The sequence below is a fragment of the Oryctolagus cuniculus genome, chromosome 4, assembly GCF_051225735.1.
Source record: "Oryctolagus cuniculus isolate XC-2025 breed Fujian yellow rabbit chromosome 4, ASM5122573v1, whole genome shotgun sequence".
Taxonomy (NCBI): domain Eukaryota; kingdom Metazoa; phylum Chordata; class Mammalia; order Lagomorpha; family Leporidae; genus Oryctolagus; species Oryctolagus cuniculus.
In genome coordinates this window covers 139719690-139740452 of record NC_142870.1, presented here as the reverse complement: position 1 = coordinate 139740452, position 20763 = coordinate 139719690, and the positions used below count along the sequence as shown (strand labels likewise).

Here is a 20763-nt window from a genome sequence, read left to right as displayed (position 1 = left end):
ATTTATAAAACACATAAAAGAAAATATTAAAGAAATGTATTATACTAACTAGAAAATACCTAGCAATTGCTCAACTATGCAAGAAGCTCAATTCATTGTGATTTTGCTTTCATACAATACAGCATAACTTCTACATCACAACTGAATTTACTCTATTACTATTTTAAAAAAGAAAAATTTAAAGAAAGCACCTACTTAGTAGATAGCTATTAAGATTATATACAATAAACACCTAAGAATATACCAAATATAAAAATTATTTTGTAGTCAGAAAATTGTAAACATTACAAACATTCCATATTCATGAAAACTGCATTCTTAATTTTAATAAGCTATACTTGTCCCATAATTTAAAAAAACACAGAGAAATATATATTAAGAATAATTCTGAAGAATCAATCTTTGGTATAACAGAAGAATTATTGGTTTGAATTATCCTTCATGAATAAAGTCATGAAACCCTTGAAAGTCCAAATTTTGAATTTTTAGGCTTAAGAAATTGGATTTTTTAATGATTCAATTTTCATAAAACAAACTTAAGTGGTTCTTGTACTACATATGAAAAAATAAGAGATAACAAGGACATTAACAACAATAATCAATTATATAATTTACAGTATATAGGAAACCAAAAGTATAAATCTAAAAATTTTAATATTATCACTTTTTTAATTTTAGTAACAAATTAATAAAGGAAAGAGCAATACAGTGAGGAGGGGCAGTTTGGGGTAGGTTTTGGTACCTGAAAGCTATTGACTCCAATATTGCTCGAACGAGGTGGTATTTACTGGTGGAAGGCTTCAAACCCATGAAGGAGGCACATGCACAGGGGTCGTTCAATGGAGCCTAGGGAAGAGAGTACAGGAATAGCACAGGTTCTAAAATCCACCTATTTGGGTGGGAGGCAGGGTAGGAGGGGAAATATCACTATGTTCTTAAATCTCTATATATGAAATATGTGAAACTTGTATAACAAATCAATTCTTTAAAAAAAGTTACACCTATTGACTTGAGGAAACATATACCATTAAAACATATACAGCCATGGTAGGAAGAAAAGAATGCTTAGAGTCAAATAATTTAAAAATAAATGGTAGCTCAATGCTGAATATTGGGAAAACTGTCTTTTTTTTTTAAGATTTATTTATTTACTTGAAAGTCAGAATTACAGAGAGGCAGAGGCAGAGGCAGAGAGGGAGGGAGGACATGAGGGAGAGAGGGAGAGATGGGGAGAGAGAGAGAGAGAGGTTCTCCATCCTTTGCTTCACTCCCCAAATGGCCACAATAGCTGGAGCTGGGCTGATCGGAAGCCAGGAGCCAGGAACTTCCTCCAGATCTCCCACGGGGGTGCAGGGGCCCAAGCACTTGGGCCAACTTCCACTGCTTTCCCAGGCCAAAGAGAACATCTGGGACTCGAACTGGTGCCCACGTGGGATGCCAGCACTGCAGGCAGCAACTTTACTTGCTATGCCATGGTACAGGCCCCAGAAAGAGTTCTCAACAGTGTTTAAACAAGGTTGAATCACAGTTAGAGGTTTAAGCTAGACCTTCTGCTTCAGCTCATACCAAGGAAAGAGACTGCAGCATACAGCCACAAATTATTAAATGCCTAGCTTTATCAATGTGGAAAATGAAGATGACTACAGAAATCATCCTTGCAAATAAAGGGTTTTTAAAAAATTTTTTTTTTAATTAAAAAGGCAGAGTTACAGAGAGAGAGAGAGAGAGAGAGAGAGAGATCTTCCATCTGCTGGTTCATTCCCCAAATGGCCGCAATGGCTGGGGTTAGGCTAGGTTGAAGCCAGGAGCCAGGACTTTCTTCCAGGTCTCCCATGTGGGTGCAGGGGCCCAAACACCTGAATCATCCTCCACTGCTTCCCCAGCACATTAGCAGGGAGCTGGATCAGAAGTAGAGCAGGCAGGACCCGAAGTGGCACCAAAAGGGAAGCCAGCATCTCAGGCAGCAGCTTTCCCTGCTATGCCACAATGCCAGCCCCCTCATGCAATTTTTATATTCAAACTCTTTACTAGGTAGAGTGGCTGTTTGATGATATAAATTATAGACTTAAGATTTAAAAAATCATAATGCAGAAAATGTGCTTCTCAGTGTGCACAAAATATGCTGTTGGTCATACTGCATTCTTTTATGCTAGCTTAATAGTCTGGCTGTCTGGTATCGGCAATCACTCAGTCTCTATGTGTCCATTGGAAAGGCCAACCTCTCGAGCTGGAAGTGTGTGTTCATCAGATGTAGTTTGTATTCATGTCTGTATTCCCAGAAATGCAAGACTATTCTGGGACAGGAAGATGAGGAACAAACCCCTGCTGGAGCTCACAGTCTCACAAAGACCGGGCAGCAGGATAGATCCGGTCCCGACAGAGGGACACGCTCGTGCTGTCAGGAGACGATGGGCCCCGCCACAAGCACCTCCTTGCTTTGAGACCTTTGCACGTGATAGCTACACCTGGAAGACCTCCCACGCCCTACCCCTGGTTAATCCCACTCTTCCTCAGCTTCCTCAGGGAAAATGCCTGACTCCAGAGACTAGATCAGGTCTCTCATTGCAAGTTTTTATGAAACACTATGATTTCCCATTATACCAGGCCTCAGTGTGCAATCGCATTGGTCTGTACGATTGCTGGTTGACGCTCCATCTTCCCTGCTATACTGCCCAAGGTCTCACAGAAAGAACCCTGTCTGATGTACCTGAGCTGTGTCCCCAGGGTCTAGCCCCACAGGCGGCCTTTATGGGAGATGAATAACCATTTGAAGAATGAAAGAACAATATTTTTCCTAATTGATTAAGAAATTCTACATTCCATCTTCTCTACTATAGCTATGTTTTTCCTCCTACTATGATTTCATTTTGGTAATTCTTTAATTTATTAAAATTTTTTGGTGACTTTAGTAAAAGCTGATTTATGTAGTATATATAAATACTATACTGTAAAACTAAGATTAGTCAAATTCGGCCAGTTCAAATTTATAATGGGAATTTATTATATTTTTCTTGTACAAAAATGACCTATTCTAATATATTACATAAAATCCTGTTACGACTGGCCTTAAGTCACTTTTGTACAAATAGCTATGAACATAATTTACTATTAGCAATAGGTCAATTTGAAGGGAAATAAATTCTATAGAGATTTAAAACTTTCTCTACAAGTTAGAACATTCCTATACTAGACCAAGTGAGTCTCTGTTTCGATGGAATGGTAGAAAAAACTGGGAAGGGTGCCAGCATTGTGGTGCAGAGAGTTAAGTCACAACCTGTGATGCCTAAATCCCATATATACACTAGTTTGAGTCCTGGTTGCTCAACTTCCAATCCAACTCCCTGCTAATGTGCCTGGAACCAGCAGATGGAAGATCTCTCTCTGTCTTTCATTCTCTCTTTCTTTGTAACTATGCCTTTTAAATAAATAAATAAATCCTTTTTTAAGATTTATTACTTTTTTTAAAAGATTTATTTATTTACTTGAAAGTCAGAGTTATACAGAGAGAGAAGGAGAGGCAGAGAGAGAGGTCTTCCATCTGCTGGTATACTCTCCAGATGGCCGCAACGGCCGGAGCTGTGCCGATCCGAAGCCAGGAGCCAGGAGCTTCTTCCGGGTCTCCCACATGGGTGCATGGACCCAAAGACTTGGGCCATCCTCCACTGCTTTCCCAGGCTGTAGCAGAGAGCTGAATCAGAAGTGGAGCAGCCGGGACTCGAACCGGTGCCCATATGGGATGCCGGCACTGCAAGCGCGACCTTACCCGCTACACCACAGCACCAGCCCAAAGATTTATTACTTTTTAAAGATTTATTTATTTATTTATTCGAGAGGCAGAGTTACAGAGAGAGAGAGGAAGAGACAGAAAGAGGTCTTCCATCTGCTGGCTCACTCCCCAAATGACCACAATGGCTGGAGTTGGGCTGATCTGAAGCCAGGAGCCAAGAGCTTCTTCTTGGTCTCCTACGTGGGTGCAGGGATCCAAGCACCTTGGCCAACTTCCACGGCTTTCTCAGGCCATAAGCAGAGAGCTGGATCAGAAGTGGGGCGGCCAGGACACTAACCAGTGCCCATATGGGATTCTGGTACCAGAGGTGGAGGTTTAACCTACTACACCATAGTGCTGGCTCCAATATGTAAATCTTAAAAAGAAAGAAAAAGATAAGACAAGACTGGGAAGGTCCTTCTAAGGGCCTAGACACACTTCATCAGGCAGATACCTCCAGCCATACCTTCAATGTATCACTGCCTACCCTATTGAGTGAGGTCCTCCCCACCTTGCCCCAAACCATCAACCAAGTTCTGTCTGTGCCCTGGGCAAATGTAGCAATAACCTGCCCAAGGCACAAACTACCTGTCCTGAACCCTTGTCACCATGGAGAACTCAGCCATATCTGAGGAGGATCAGCAGGGTGGTTAAAGCCAATGTGCCTCTTGTCGTTGTCAACCTAGACTCTAGATGCAAGCTCCTCAAGCACCACTGTGTATTCCCAGGGCCGTTACATCGTGTGTTGCCTGGGAGGCAGCACAGCAGAGAGGTTAAGGGCCTGGAACCAGGACACCTGGTTTTTTTTTTTTTTTTTTTTTTTTTTTTGACAGGCAGAGTGGACAGTGAGAGAGAGAGACAGAGAGAAAGGTCTTCCTTTGCCGTTGGTTCACCCTCCAATGGCCTCTGCGGCCGGCGCACCACGCTGATCCGATGGCAGGAGCCGGGTACTTATCCTGGTCTCCCATGGGGTGCAGGGCCCAAGCACTTGGGCCATCCTCCACTGCACTCCTTGGCCACAGCAGGGAGCTGGCCTGGAAGAGGGGCAACCGGGACAGAATCCGGCACCCCGACCGGGACTAGAACCCGGTGTGCCGGCGCTGCAAGGCGGAGGATTAGCCTAGTGAGCTGCGGCGCCAGCCACACCTGGGTTCTAAAACCAGATCTGCCACTCACTAGCCGAGTGAGACCGGGGAAGGGATGTAACAGCGCCAGTCTCCATCTCTTCATCTTCAGAATGTCATGAGAGGAGTTATCTCCTACCTTGCTGAGGTACCAAGAATTAAGTGAGAGAACGCATGTGAAGAACTCAGGACAGCGTCTGACACGCACTCAGAACTCATAGGTTAGTTGCCACTGCCATTTTAACTGTATTATCGCTCCTTACTCAAACCCTTCTCTCTAATCCTGACTTTCTTCACAATCCTTCCACTGTGCCTTCCCAACTCTTTGAGGCAGTTGCGCTCACCCCCTACAGCTGTGGTGGCAGCGGTGGGCTAAGGCCTGGAGCACGGCTGCTGTAGACACCAGAGTCTATGGATTCAAGCAGTTTCCTTACAGGGTGAGGCCAGCAGGTGCTGTGATTGGTATCTCTAGCTCTGTGAGTGACTGGGATGTCTGAATAGTGGAAATGTTAGGGAGATTGGGCAAGATGCTGATGTGAACCTAGAGCAAGCCTGAGGCAGGGAGGTGTCTGCTGAGACTAGAATTACAGCGGCCCAGGGTGGCAGCGTCCCTGTGGTCTCTGGTCTGGGAGCAGGAAAAGCCTCTGCCAAATAGCTCCAACTGAAGCCACTGACCTGGTGGACAGCCAAATTTGCTACAGCAACCACAGCACAAGTGGAGGGATGCCTTGGAAAAAAGTGAAAGGTTAGGGGAGTTTATTTATAATAGAATTAGAGTTGCCATTTCCTGAAGTGCTTGGCCCAGACTTTCCCATTCTCCTCAGAGCTCATCCAGTGTCGCTTTCTCCGCTGGCTCCCCTGAGAAACTGAGACTAGTAGGAGCCTTCGATATGCTGCCTCCCCATTAGCTAAGGCTGTCACGACATTCTGAGATTAAAGGCAGGATCAGACACTTGAGCCTTCCTTCCATTTCCCATCCTCATTCCCTAGTTGCTGACATAGGCAACATATAGGTGATCTTCCCCTTACTTTCCAAATGGCTTAATATCAACTAATTAGTTTCAATTTCTAGTTAACAGTTTCAGGGTTGGCATTGTGGTATAGCAGGTTAGGTCACTGCCTGCAATGCCAACATCCCATATGAGCACCAGTTTGAGTTGCAGCTGCTCCATTTCCCATCCAGGTCCCTGCTAATGCACCTGGGAAAGCAGCAGAAGATGGCCCAAGTGCTTGGGTCCCTGCACTCATGTGGAAGACCTGGAAGAAGCCCCAGGCTCCTGGCTTTCAGTTGGCCCAGCTCTGGCCATTGCAGCTATTTGGGGAGTGAACCAGCAGATGGAAGACCTCTCTCTTTGTCTTCCCCCACCCCCAACTCTGCTTCTCAAAATAAATAAATAAATAAATAAATCTTAAAAAAAAGAGTTTTCATTTCCCACTGGGACCTAAGTGACCTGCAGTCATCTCACACACAATGCTGCCCTCCCAAATGCACCCACTCACACTCATGTAGCAGTCATGGCAGGACAGGAACTTTTTCCAAGATGAAATTAAGAATCAATTCTATGAATCTTTGGTCTAAATCTTTTGGGCTTAGCCACACCTTTTTTCTTCATATACCTTATATCATTTTTAGAGCTATGTGAGATGATGGAGACGTTTAAGATAGAGTTGCCAGGACAAAGTCACTAAGTCCCCACAGCACATTAAAACCTAACCAAACTCGATCTTGGCTAATGATAATTACTTACCTAAAGTTTTCCCTGAAACTTCAATTAGATATTTTTCACCTTCTGACCTGAGAGCTGAATGGTAGTTATCTCATACCCTAAGAGGATGTCATGTAATCTCTATGAGTGTATGATTTATAAACTTTCAGTCCTTTAAGGATAAAGTATGTAGATGGAAAATCTTACATATTGTAAGAATGCTCATTTTTAAATCTAATATTGAAAGTATGGTACTTTAAAACATTTACAACATCTGGCCTGCTTTTTTTTTTTTTTAAATCAGCTTCTATATTATATTACCCAAACTTTCAAATGTTGAATTTGGAACTGATTGCCTGAATATGGAATAGATTAGAATGAAAATTTTGTTTTTTGAAGGGGAAAATATAGAGAGGAAGATTAAAAGAACAAACATAAGTGTTCTCAGAAAATATTATTTTGTTCACAACAATATACTGGAAAAGATTTTTCAGTGTTTGTAACAATATTCTCAATTTAAAGGCAGTATCATAGTCTTTTCAATTAAGTACAAAGTTAAACACAAAGTTAAATGCTACAAAATCAGCTATTTTACCAGACACACTTTTTGATTAGGCAAAGTAACCAATATTCAACCACAACAAGTTTGAAAAAAAAAAGAAATTTTTAAAAAGTTAATGAGGGTAATGTCAGCCAGATGGCTGACCAGTGCCTGGCACACCTCCCTCCACCACAAAGGACCACAGCAAGGGGAAAACAGCAGCAGCAGCCCTGGGGTGTCTGACACAGAGCACTGGCGTGTGTGTGGGTGTGTGTATCTGTGCAGGGGGGAAGATGTGGCAAAGCATCAGACACATGATGGCTTTATAAAGAGAACGAAGCACAGCGTCTACCATTTCACTCTCAAAATCAACCTTGAATCAAGAGGGACTCTGCCCTGCGCCCAGCTGGGAGCTGCCAGGTCACCACACTGGTGCATTTCCCTGGAGAATGGTCTTGTCCCCAACCCAGGCTCGCACTGCACAGTGCCATCCTGAGACCCGCCCACCTGGGGAACTGGCCAACTCAGTCCAGGAAACCAGGCAGGTGGCACCGCCCAGTTTCCTACCCCTGAGAAGCAGTCATACAAATGGGTCTACACAAAACCCTCAACCCCACAAAGCAGCTGAGAGCACCCAACCCTGAGCAGCTCAGCCCTGGGCACTGGGAAGCATTGTCCATTCTCCTGCAGTCCCAAGAAGTGGGTGAGTAGCCCAGTAAAAGTTCAACCAACTGAGGCCAGAGAAGCAGTCAGGTAACCCACCCACCCACTCACCTTCAGCCTGGTTATCAGGTGGGCGGCTTGACCTGAGAAAGTTAGTCAAGCGGCCTTTGACATTGACAGATGCCCCATCTAAAGCCCACTGGTGTAGCCTGTGCCCACGAAGACCTCAGACACTGACAGGTAGCCCACCTGGCTACCATGGGCTGCACAGGTGGTAGCCCACAGGGGTAGCCCCCTCTCACATGATCTGGAGAAACTACCAGGTGCCTCACAGCTAGGTGCACCCATGTGAGAGGAGCCAGTGGAACACTCCCCCTCCACCACTACCTAAGATAGTTAGAGCCCAGGGCACAAAGTAATCTCACAACCCTTGAAGCCTAGGGCACTGACAAATCCACAGACATGACCAGTGTTGTAATCAACAACAAAAGAAGCTACAACAATGCTACATTAAAGCCCTCACCTGGAACCAAAGTCAGTACGGTACATCCAACCAACACCAAAAAGACACAAAAGCCACCCTATAAAACTGGGAGAGGCAAGCAACCATGATCAAGTGGAATTTATCATAGTGATGCAAGAATGGTGTAATATAGGCAAACTAATAAATATCATACACTTCAACCGAATGAAGAGTAAAAACCATATGATCAATTCAATAGATGCAGAAAAAGCATTCGGTGAAATTCAACATCCCTTCCTGATATACACTTAAAAAGCCTAGAGGGGCCGGCACTGTGGCATAGCAGGTAAAACCATCACCTGCAGTGCCAGCATCCCATATGGGTGCTGATTCAAGACCTGGCTGCCCCACTTCCAATCCAGCTCTCTGTTATGGCCTGTGAAATCAAAGGAAGATGGCCCAAGTGGTTGGGCCCCTGTACCCACGTGGGAGACCCAGAAGAAGCTCCTGGCTCCTGGCTCCTGGCTTCGGATCAGCAAAGCTCTGCCCATTGTGGTCATCTGGGGAGTGAACCAGCATATGGAAGACTCTCTCTCTCTCTCTCTGCCTGTGCCTCTCTGTAACTCTGCCTTTCAAATAAAATAAAAATAAAGGGCCTTGAAAAATAAGATCAGAAGGAATGAATCACAACAAAGACTATATATGACAAACCCCCAGCCTATATGACATTAAGAGGGGGAAGCAGAAATAGTTTCCTCCAAGATTAGGAACAAGACAGGGATACCATGCTTAATGTAGAACCAGGGTCTTAGCTAAAGCAAAGAGGCAAGAGAAAGAAGTAAACAGCATTCGGGGTCAGCTCTGTGGTGCAACGAGTTAAAGCCCTGGCCTGAAGCGCCGGCATCCCATATGGGCGCCAGTTCCAGTCCCGGCTGCTCCCCTTCCAATCCAGCTCTCTGCTATGGCCTGGGAAATCCGTAGAAGATATCCCAAGTCCTTGCGCCCCTGCACTCACGTGGGAGAAACTCCCTGCATCCACCAGGAAGAAGCTCCTGACTCCTGGCTTTGGATGGGCACAGCTCAGGCCGTTGTGGTCATCTGGGGAGTGAACCAGCAGATGGAAGTCCTCTCTCTCTGCCTCTACCTCTCTCTGTAACTCTGTCTTTCAAATAAATAAATCTTTTTTTTTTTTTTAAAAGAAGTAAACAGCATTCAAATAAGAAAGGAGGAGGTCAAATTACCCCTCTTTGCAGACAACATGATTTTATATATAGAAAACTCTAACGATTTCATCCAAAAAACCTGTTAGAATTGATAAATAAATCCAGTAACACTGTAGGACATAAAATCAACATAGAAGCTTTTTCATATATCAACAATGAAATTGGTGAGAAAGAAGTCAAGAAAGCAGTCCCATTCACAATAAATAGAACAAAATATTAACATACCTAGGGATAAATTTAACAGAAGTGAATGACTTCTACAATGAAAATCATAAAATATTGATGAAAGAAATTGAAGAAATGGAAAAACATCATGTATGTGGGTTAGAAGACTGATACTGTTTAAATGTCTATAAAATTTAAAGAAATTTACAGATTCAACACAGTCCTTACTAAAATTCTAATGACATTCTCCACAGAAATATAAAAAACACTTCGAAAATTTATATGGAACCACAAAAGACCCCAAATAGCCAAACCAATCCTGAGGAGAAAGCAAAGCTGGGGGCATTACAACACCTGGCTTTAAAAAATACTACAAAGCTACAATAACCAAAATGGTATGGCACTGGCATTAAAAACAGACCCATGGAACAAAACAGAGAACCCAGAAATGAATCCACATAGTTATAGCCAACTGATTTTTTAAAAAGATTTATTTATTAATTTGAAAAGCAAAGCAACACATAGAGGGGCAGAGACAGCTCTGGTCAGGAACTCTTTCCTGGTCTCCTATATGAGTGGAGGAGGCCAAGCACTTGGGCCATCCTCTGCTGCCTCCCCAGGCACAATCCAGGAAGCTGGATTGAAAACAGAGTAGTCAGGACTAGAACCAGCATTCAGATATAGAATATGGCTCATCAAGCAGCAGCTTAGCACGTTGTGCCACAATACCAGCCGCCAGTCAACAGACTTTTGATAAAGACAGCAAGAACATACACTGGAGAAAGGACAGTCTCCTGAATCAACAGTGCTGGGAGAACTGGGTATCCACAGGCAGAAGAAAGGAACTAGTTCCTTTATGTCTCATCATGTATGAAAATCAACTCAAAATGGGTCAAAGACTTAAATGTGAGAACTGAAATTATGAAACCATCAATAGAAAACAGAAGAAATACTTTATGACACCGTCTCAGCAATAATTTGGGGGCGGGGGATATGGTCCCCAAAGCACAGGCCACATCGAAGCAAAAATACAAATGAGATTACTTCAGACTAAAATCCTTTTGGACAGGGAAGAAAATAATCAGCAGAATGAACAGACAACCTACAGAATGAGAGAAGCTACTCACAAACTACTCTGCTGACAAGGGATTTATTTCCAGAATATTTAAATAAATATTTAAATATTTAAAGAATATTTAAAGAAAGCAAAACAAAACAAACAAAATAAAGAGAATGTAAAAATCACCAGCAAGTGTATGAAAAAATGCTCAACATCACTAATCATCAGAGAAATGAAATCCAAACCACAAGGAGATGCCATCTCACCCCAGTTACTATGGCTGTTATCAAAAGAAAATGGATCAGATGCTGCTGAGGATGAAGGGAAAGGGGATCTTTCATATCCTACAGGTGGGAATAATCAGCACAGCCTGTTTGGAAAACAGGATGGCAGCTGTTTGTAAAACTACAAAATAAAACTATTGTAAAATATAGCAATCTCAGTACTGCATATATAAACTAAAGGAACTGAAATTGGTACGCCAAAGACATCTGAACTTGCTGTTAAATGCAGCGCTATTCACACTAGCCAAAATATACAATCAACCTGGGTGTGTATCAACAGCTGAATGGGTAAAGAAAATGTGGTATGTACACATAAGGGAATATCACTTAGCCATAAAAAGAATGAAACTCTATTATTGGGAGCAACGTGGATAAAACTAGAAGACATTAAGTGACGTAAGTCAGGCACAGAAAGACAAATACTACATGTTCCCACTTATACACATTTTGAGCTAAAAAGCTGATCCTGAAGAAGTAAAGACTAGAAGAGTGGTTACCAGAGTCTGGAGAGGGTGTGGGGAAGAGGGACGCAGAAAGGATGGCTAACGGGTACAGGGGTGCAGCTGGAACAGGAGTAGTCAAGTCTAATGTCGTATAGCACAGGAGGATAACTGTACTTGTCAACAATTAGTTGAGTATTTCTTTTTGTAAAGAGTTATTTATTTACTTATTTATTTATTTTATAGGCATGGTGACAGAGACAGAGGGGGCAGGAGGAGACAGACAGACATGGGTGGCAGGGGCCCAAGAATATGGGCCATCTTCCATTGCTTTCCCAGGCACATTAGCAGGGAGCTGGATCGGAAGCAAAGCCGCTGGGCCGAGAGCCAGGTCTCCAGTATGGGATGCTGTTGTGCCACAATCCTGGCTCCAACTGAAAATTTCGAAATAGCTAGCAGAGAGAATTTTCAGTGCTCCCAACACAAAGAAATGATCTATGCCTGAGGTGATATGCCAGTTACCCTGATCTTATCATTAAACTTTGTAAATAAATATGCATAATTACTAGGAATCAATTAAAAACCAAATTACATTTTTAGAAAGTTAATAGAACTTAAAAAATACATAGCCATGGGGCTGGCGCTGTGACTCAGCGGGCTAAGCCATGGCTTGTGGTACCAGCATCCCCTATGTGCCCCAGTTCGAGTTCTAGCTCCTCCACTTCCAATCCAGCTTCCTGCTAATGTGCTTGGGAAAGCAGTGGAGGATGACTCAGGTACTTGGGCCCCAGCACCCACGTGGAAAATCTGGAGGAGGCTCCTGGTTCCTGGCTTCGGCCTAGCCCAGACCCAGTTATTGCAGCCATTTGGGGAGTGAAACAGCAAATGGAAGACCTCTCTGTCTCTGTTCTCTCTCTGTAACTATGCCTTTCCAACAGATAAAACAAAAATTTAAAAAAATAAAAAGTTAAAAAATTTTAAAAACAGATAGTTGTAAAGTATGCACGTATCATGATGTTATTTCTTCATCTTCTTTTTTTAAAAGATTTATTTATTTATTTGAAAGAGTTACACAGAGAGAGGAGAGGCAAAAAGAGAGAGAGGTATCTTCCATTCACTGGCTTATTCCCCAATTGCCTGCAATGACCGGAGCTGCACTGATCTAAAGCCAGGAACTAGGAGCCAGGAGTTTCTTCCGGGTCTCACACACAGTGCAGGGGCCCAAAGACTTGGGCCATCTTTACTGCTTTCCCAGGCCATAGCAGAGAGCTGGATCGGAAGTGGAACAGCCAGGAACAGAACCACTGCCCATGTGGGATGCCGGCACTGCAGGCGGTGGTTTAACCTGCTATGTCACAGCGCAGGCACCCATGTTATTTCTCTAATTCTCAATGGCACACTCCTCAAAGAATGCCAATTTACTGATCTATTTTCCTCACATGGGAAATGGCTATCCTTAGTCATGCTAAAGTAATCCTAGGTCGTATGTCATGGTTCTATGATAAATCTGTCAACTTGTGGGCCCCACGGTGATAGAGCTCTAAGCAGAAGCCAGCTGAAGTTTGTCAAAACAGCAGGACACACTCATGGGACCTCTGCTTCCTCTCCAAGTTCATTCCAGGTCAAAGCACCACTTCTCAGCCCTGGGAATGCACCTCTCACCTCAGCTGTGTCCAATGCCTAAACTGCCAGGTAACAGAAAGACAGGTCTATAATTTGGGGTGTGAGAAGAGGAGAAAAATATTTGTCACTGCCATTGACTTTTTTCTTTAATACCTGTAATCCATTAAAAGATGGAACAAAATAAACTCCTTCAGAATCTTCCAAACTTTTGGCCATTTTTTCAGTTTCAGCAGCATCTGTGAAAAGATCTGCAAAAACAAACAACAACAACAACAAAACCCTAAAACAAAATGAAAGGGTTGGGGAAGGAAAATAGAACTATGCCGTATGACTACTATTATCTGCATACACATTTATTACGAATATAACATCAACTGCAACTCAACCAAGGGTTAACACAAAGGCCCTTCTGTTCTGGTATGAAGTCCTCAGACTACAGAGGCTCGCAAGCCCACAGAAGGCCCTGTGAATATGTAGCAGCCGTTATTTTTCCTTTAAAGATATTGGGGCTACATAAAGAATTAATCATATGTATGTTTTGGGGGATTAAGGAATTATTCTCACAAAGATAAGAGTCATCCTACTTTTCTGATGAAAGGACTTGTCATCTTATAACACCCAAGAGAATCAGATGAAAAACCTCTCCATGTTATGAGTTCAGCAAGAGCCAGTAACACATATACTAAAAGTCAATCTTTTAAAAACAAGTAAACAAACAACAAGAAGCAATTCATTCATAACTTTTTACTGATGTAAATATTTCAAAATGCATAAGTCCTAAATGTACAGCTGGATGAATTTTCAGTGTGGCTGCACCTGGGTAACTCACCAGGTAACACGCATTTCAAAATATGAACATCTTTTGCTCAACATTATGCTTATGATGTTCATATCGCTTTTTTAATGATTTGTTTATTTATTTGAAAGACTGAGTTACAGAAAAAGAGGGAGAAACAGAGAGAGAAACCTTCCATCAGCTGGTTCACTTCCCAGATAGCCACATGGCAGGGGCTGCTGGGCCAAGCCCAAACCAGGAGACTGGAACTCTATCTGGACCTCCCACATAGGTGGCAGGGGCCCAAGCACTTGGGCCATCATCTGCTGCTTTCCCAAGAGCATCAGCGGGCAGCCGGATCAGAAGTGGAGCAGCTGGGACTTAAATCGCCACTTCTATGGGATGCTGGAGTCACAGGCAGTGGCTTACTCCACTGTGCCACAACACCAGCCATGACAACCATTCCTATTGTACATGCGGTTGAACTCCATTCATTCTCACCCTTACACAGAGTTTTGCATTATATGACTCTAATGCTATTTATTAATCTATTCTGCTGATATGCATTTGGGTAGTTTCCAGGGGTTGGCTAATAAAAATAAGCCACATTGAATATTTGTGTGCATTTTTTTGGTGGACATATGTACTTGTTTCTTTTTTCTTTTTTAATTAATTAATTAATTTAAGAGGCAGAGTTACAGACAGAAGGAGAGGCAGAGCAGAGAGAGATCTTCCATCCACTGGTTCACTTCCCAAATGGCTGCAACAGCTGGAGCTGTGCCCATCCGAAGCCAGGAGCCAGGAGCTTCTTCCTGGTCTCCCATGTGGGTGCAGGGGCCCAAGCACCTGGGCCATCTTCCACTGCTTTCCCAGGCCATAGGCAGAGAGCTGGATCAGAAGAGGATCAGCTGGGACACGAACCAGCACCCATATGGGATGCTGTGCCACAGGTGGAGGCTTAACCTACTATGCCACAGCACTGGCCCCATATTTCTTTATTAATACTGGACAGAATTGCTAGTTGTAATATCTTTTGTTTAAATAAACTTATTATTTCATTCCAGTCTTCCACAACCTTTTAAATTTTATTTTAAAAAAGATTTATTATTTATTTGAAGGCAAGAGACAGAGTGATCTTCCATCCACTCATTCACTCCCCAAATGGCCACCATAGCTGGGTCTGGTCCAGGCTGAAGCTAGGAACCAGAAATTCCATCCAGGTCTCCCATATGGGTGGCAGGGGGCCAAGCACTGGGGCCATCCTCTGCTGCTTCCCCAGGTGCATTAGCAGGGAACTGGATTGGAAGTGGAGCAGCCAGAACTTGAACTGGCACTTTGACTTGGGATGCCAGCATTGCAGGGAGCAGCTTACCCCACTGTGTGTGCTACAATGCCAGCCTCGTAGTTGTAAGGCCTTCGCATTTGTGACTACCTTTAGCAGATACTGCCAAGCAGTTTCCCGAAGTGGCTCCTCTCAGAAGCATAAGAATTCCAGTTCCCCCACATTCTTACCAATGATTGGTGTTGCCTGTGTTTTTCATGTTAGTTATCTGGCAACGTTGCATGCTGATTGGCTTCACTCATCCCTGTTGATAAGTGAAGCTGAATACCCTTTAACTGGCCTTGGGGATATCCTCTCTGTGAAGTGACACCTGAATGAGCATAGCAGGACTGACAGCACCGAGCAGAGAAAAAAGCTCAGGAATGAGTCCTAATATTGCTGACTTTGCAGTGTCTGTTAAGTAGGTTCTATTTCATAATGTGATTTGTTAAACTTATGATAAACAATTGGCTAAAAAATACATTTAAGGAGCAACTACATTAAAACTGAAGTTAATGAGGAGCATTCAACAAGATTACAAATTTTCCTTAAAACCCATACATTTCAAGCATTTGGCCAAAACATCCCAGATAATAAATCAAAATGTCTCTAATGCTTCAAAAAGTAATGTTAAAAAGAAAGCAGTGGTTTTAAAATCTATTCTTAAAAAAAAAAATCATGTCCAAACATCTACATTTTTAAATTCAGACAAGACATAGAAAAAATACTGGACAGCTGCTTTGAGGAAAGTTTCTGGTAAGAGCCAGAGAAACCAAGAGACAGGGAAAGAGGGACGGATAGAGAGAGTTAGCTTATTCCTGTTCTTCACTGTTTGTTCCTTCCCTTGCGTGAATAATCTCTCACGGAAACAGCTCTCAAATGAACTTCCTGACAGCAAGCCTTCTGTAGTGAGCACACCACACATGGCCTCTCCCACTGAAGGCACCAAGAATCCCGGGTGGAATGCGTGGAAAGGCTAGGTGAGGCCTCCTATCCGAGGCCGGCAGGCAGACGGGAGAACGTAAAGTACCACCAAACTGCATTGAGCTTCCTGATGGAGTTTCTCTGCTATCTCCTGGCCTAGACTTACCAGCCTGAGACCCAAAACCCAGGTCTGCGCACTGCGGGGCAAAGATGAAAGCTTTAGCCATAGGAGAAGCCCACTTTTGCTGGTCTGATAAGCAGGACGTGGGACTGCTACAGGACGGAGTGGGCAAACAGGCTGTTTTTTTTTTTTTTAAACAATCTCATTCTTTTTTTTTTTTTTTTTTTTGACAGGCAGAGTGGACAGTGAGAGAGAGAGACAGAGAGAAAGGTCTTCCTTTGCCGTTGGTTCACCCTCCAATGGCCGCCGCGGCCGGCGCGCTGCGGCCGGCGCACCGCGCTGATCCGATGGCAGGAGCCAGGAGCCAGGTGCTTTTCCTGGTCTCCCATGGGGTGCAGGGCCCAAGCACCTGGGCCATCCTCCACTGCACTCCCTGGCCACAGCAGAGGGCTGGTCTGGAAGAGGGGCAACCGGGACAGAATCCGGCGCCCCGACCGGGACTAGAACCCGGTGTGCCGGCGCCGCTAGGCGGAGGATTAGCCTAGTGAGCCGCGGCGCCGGCCTCAATCTCATTCTTTTTTTAACATATAAACTTTTTTTTAAGATTTATTTTTTTTTATTGAAAGACAGTTACAGAGAGAGGTAGAGACAGAGCGAGGTCTTCCATCCGCTGGTTTACTCTCCAGACGGCTGCAACAGCTGGAGCTGCACCAGTCCGAAGCCAGGGCCAGGAGCTTCTTCCAGGTCTCCCAAGTGGGTACTTGGGCCATCTTCTACTGCTTTCCCAGGCCAAAGCAGAGAGCTGGATCAGAAGAGGAGCAGCCAGGACTAGAACCGGCGCCCATGTGGGATGCTGGCACCTCAGGCCAGGGCGTTAACCTGTTGCATCACAGCGCCGAAACAGGCCATTTTTGATGTTTAAATTTTTGCTCCCCATTCTTTCGGGCCGAACTCCTAGGCAATCCCATGGTAGCAGCCGCTGCAGCCCAGCAGCACTGGCATATAAAACTTACAAGAGAGCACAGGGGGCTTGCTTCTCTTTCTTTCTTCTTGTCTCCCTGCCCCAGGCCCCAGGAATTCTGTGCCTAGAGTGACAACAGAGCAGCACAGGCAAGCAAAACTCCAAGGCAAGAGCATTAAGGAAGCTCCTTTTGCTTTCCTTCCTTCCTATCCTCCTCCTTCCCTCCCTCCCCCCTTCCTCCCTTCCTTCCTTCTTCTTTTCCCCTCCATCTCTGTCTCTGTCAACCCTCTTGCTATGTGGCTAGGGAGGTAGCAGTAGTAGCAAAAAGTGTATTCAATATAGTAGAGAAACAGACGTAGCTTTCTAGCCAGAACATCACAGCAAGGCCTGCTCTGAGAGTCAGAAGTGCCACAGAGGTCACGGAGAGAAAGAAGCTCAAGAAAGCTGCCTGATCAAGTTCTTCATGAATTCCTGGTCTTCCTCCTGAGCCGGCCCCAAACAGCACACCAAAGGCTTTAACTGATCTCCAGGTAGACCATTACCCAGACCCGCCACTGGGTGGCGCAAATGAGAAACAGATCCAAAGAGCAAGGCTAAAGTTTTGGAAACTGAACTGACACGGGAACCACAGCCCAAAGAAAGCAGCAACCTCAGCATAGCTGAATTTCTTGTCTGTGAGAACAACTGGAAATATCAGGAGTGGGCGTGCGGTCTGCGGTGAAGACTTCAGCTGAGACGTCTGCGTTCCGTAGCAGACGGCCTGGATTCCAGTCCTGGCTCTAGGCCCGATTCCAGCTTCCTGCTTATGCACACTCGCAAGGCAGCAGGTGACGGCTCAAGCCCTTGGGTCCCTGCCACCCTTGTAGGAGACTGAGATTGAGTTCTGGGCTCCTGGCTTACGCCTGGTCCATACCCAGCTGCTGCAGCCATCTGGGGAGTAAGCCAGCAGATGGAAGGGACTTCTCTCTCTCTCTCTTGCTCGGCCTTTCAATTAATAATAAAATTTTTAAAACTGTTAAAAAATTATTTTAAAAATCTGCAAACAACTCTGAATAAATATTATTTGTTGTGCTGGTAAAGGTCTATAAATTCTGAAATTTAGGGGGTCTACGTGTGGCACAGAATGGTTAAGCTGCTGTCTTCGAAGAAGGATCAGAGTGCCAGTTTGGGTCCCAGTTACTGTTTCTGATCCAGGTCGCTGCTCATGTGCCTGGGAAGGCAGTGAAAGATGGTCCAAGTGCTTGGGCCCTACCGTGCATATGGGAGACACAGATGGAGTTCCTGGATCCTGGCTTCGGCCTGGCCCAGACCCATTTGGAGGGTGAACCAGAGGATGGAAGATCTCTTTTTCTCTGTGACTCTCCTCCCTCTCTGCCTTTCAAATAATAAAATAAACCTTAAAAAAGGAAGATAAAAATATAGGACAGGGAAAGACAAGCAAGGGCCCTTTAGAGCTAGATTGCAGTTGAAGGCACAACATAAACTTGGGATTTTTAATAGACTTATACACACATGTACATATCATCTCTACGTCTGTTGAAAGAGCCTGGACACAAGGACACTTCAAGCCACTGCTTTTAACCACTATTTGCCACTAAAATAAATCAGGGCTCAATGGTCAAGGGGCTAATTCCAGAGCAAGAGTAGAGAAAACAAGCTATGTTGAAAACATCTTGGGGTAGAAACTAAGAAAATGTACAAAAAACAATATAGATATTTAAAAGATGTAGAAGCTGGCCAGCGCCACGGCTCACTTGGCTAAAACTCCACCTGTGGAGCTGGCACCCCGGGTTCTAGTCCCAGTTGGGGCGCCTGATTCTGCCTGGTTGCTCCTCTTTCAGTCCAGCTCTCTCTGAGGCCCAGGTGTGCAGTGGAAAATGGCCCAAGTGCTTGGGCCCTATACCACACGGGAGACCAGGAAGAAGCACCTGGCTCCTGGCTTCGGATCAGCGCAGTGCACCAGCTGTAGCGGCCATTTGGGGGGTGAACCAGCGGAAAAGGAAGACCTTTCTCTCTGTCTCTCTCTCTCTCACTGTCTAACTCTGCCTGTCAAAAAAAAAAAAAAAAAAAAAAAAAGTAGAAGCCAGTTAAAAGGCATTCTCAGTGGTCAAACCTGGGAATGTTTGGTCATGGAGATAAAGAAGAACTACAAAAACCATAATCTGTCAAATAAAATAAAAAGTGAATCTATGTGGATAATAAGTAAACAAATTGAAGATAAGAAAAGCACTTCCTTATACAACAAACACAGTAAATAACGAATCTAGGAAACTGTTTTGTAAATGTAAAGTGACTCAGGCGGGAATCACCAGTGAATGCTGATCTAGCTCATCTCAAAGGATCTGCTCACAAATTATTTATTTCAAAAGGAAAAAAAAACATAATTACATAACAGAGAAACCAGAAAACATCTTATGCATGTAAACAAAATTAACGGAATGAAAATAGGACTCAGGACAGCTTGCATCTCCAGATACATATTCTGAGATGGAGATGGTATTATCTATATATTATTTCAGCTAAGACTTTGTAATCTGGATCTAGCAATGGGAAACCTGAATTAAGGGACATCCTATAAAATAACTGGCCTGTATTCTTCAAAAATGTCATTGTTACAAAAGACAAAGAATGGCTAAAGGAGCTGTCCCAGACCAAAGGATGCTATATAATAAATGATCTTAGACTGGAAAAAAAAATTCCATGAAGGGTAGCACTGACACACGTGAAGAAATTGGAACATGGTTTAAAAACTTGATAAAAATATTATGTCCAATGTGAACTGTCCTAAAATTAATAACTATACTGTAAATATGTCATAGAATATTCTCATCTTAGGAAATACACAGTGAAATACTACAGCATAAGGGGTAAGATGTGCACAGTTTACTCTTGGAAAACTGGATATTTATCTATCCTCTAACATGGGATGAATAAGTAGAAGACAGATAAATAGATAATAGAACAGGCCAGCGCCGCGGCTCAATAGGCTAATCCTCCGCCTTGCGGCGCTGGCACACCAGGTTCTAGTCCCGGTCGGGGTGCCGGATTCTGTCCCAGTTGCCCCTCTTCCAGGCCAGCTCTCTGCTGTGGCCAGGGAGTGCAGTGGAGGATGGCCCAAGTGCTTGGGCCCTGCACTCACATGGGAGACCAGGAGAAGCATCTGGCTCCTGGCTTGGGATCAGTGCGGTGCACCAGCCGCAGTGCACTAGCCGCAGAGACCATTGGAGGGTGAACCAATGGCAAAGGAAGACCTTTCTCTCTCTCTCTCTCCCTGTCCACTCTGCCTGTCAAAAAAAAAAAAAAAAAAAAAAAATAGAATCATGATAAAATGTTAGAAAGTGTCCAATCTGGGTAAAGGGTCTATAAGAGTTTTTATCCCATTTTTACAACTTTGAGAAACTATTTCAAAATTCAAAGTTAAGGCCGGCGCCGTGGCTCAATAGGCTAATCCTCCGCCTTGAGGCGCCGGCACACTGGGTTCTAGTCCTGGTCGGGGTGCCGGATTCTGTCCCGGTTGCTCCTCTTCCAGGCCAGCTCTCTGCTGTGGCCCGGGAAGGCAGTGGAGGATGGCCCAAGTGCTTGGGCCCTGCACCTGTATGGGAG

At 44.2% G+C, this 20763-nt stretch overlaps 1 protein-coding gene across 6 annotated transcripts in view; it reads right to left on the bottom strand.

Moving 5' to 3' along the window:
- The window catches only part of GK5 (glycerol kinase 5), an 88796-nt gene that overhangs the window by 13219 nt on the left and 54814 nt on the right, over nucleotides 1-20763 (bottom strand). For 5 of the 6 annotated variants that reach the window (XM_051859010.3, XM_017346816.4, XM_089331107.1 and 2 more), the window contains 2 exons: nucleotides 13212-13306; nucleotides 743-846 (listed from right to left, as the gene is read on the bottom strand). In XM_051859010.3, the coding sequence (XP_051714970.2) occupies nucleotides 743-846; nucleotides 13212-13306 (199 nt within the window). The remainder of the gene's footprint in view (nucleotides 1-742; nucleotides 847-13211; nucleotides 13307-20763) is intronic. The other variant, XR_016232750.1, reaches the window with a different exon arrangement.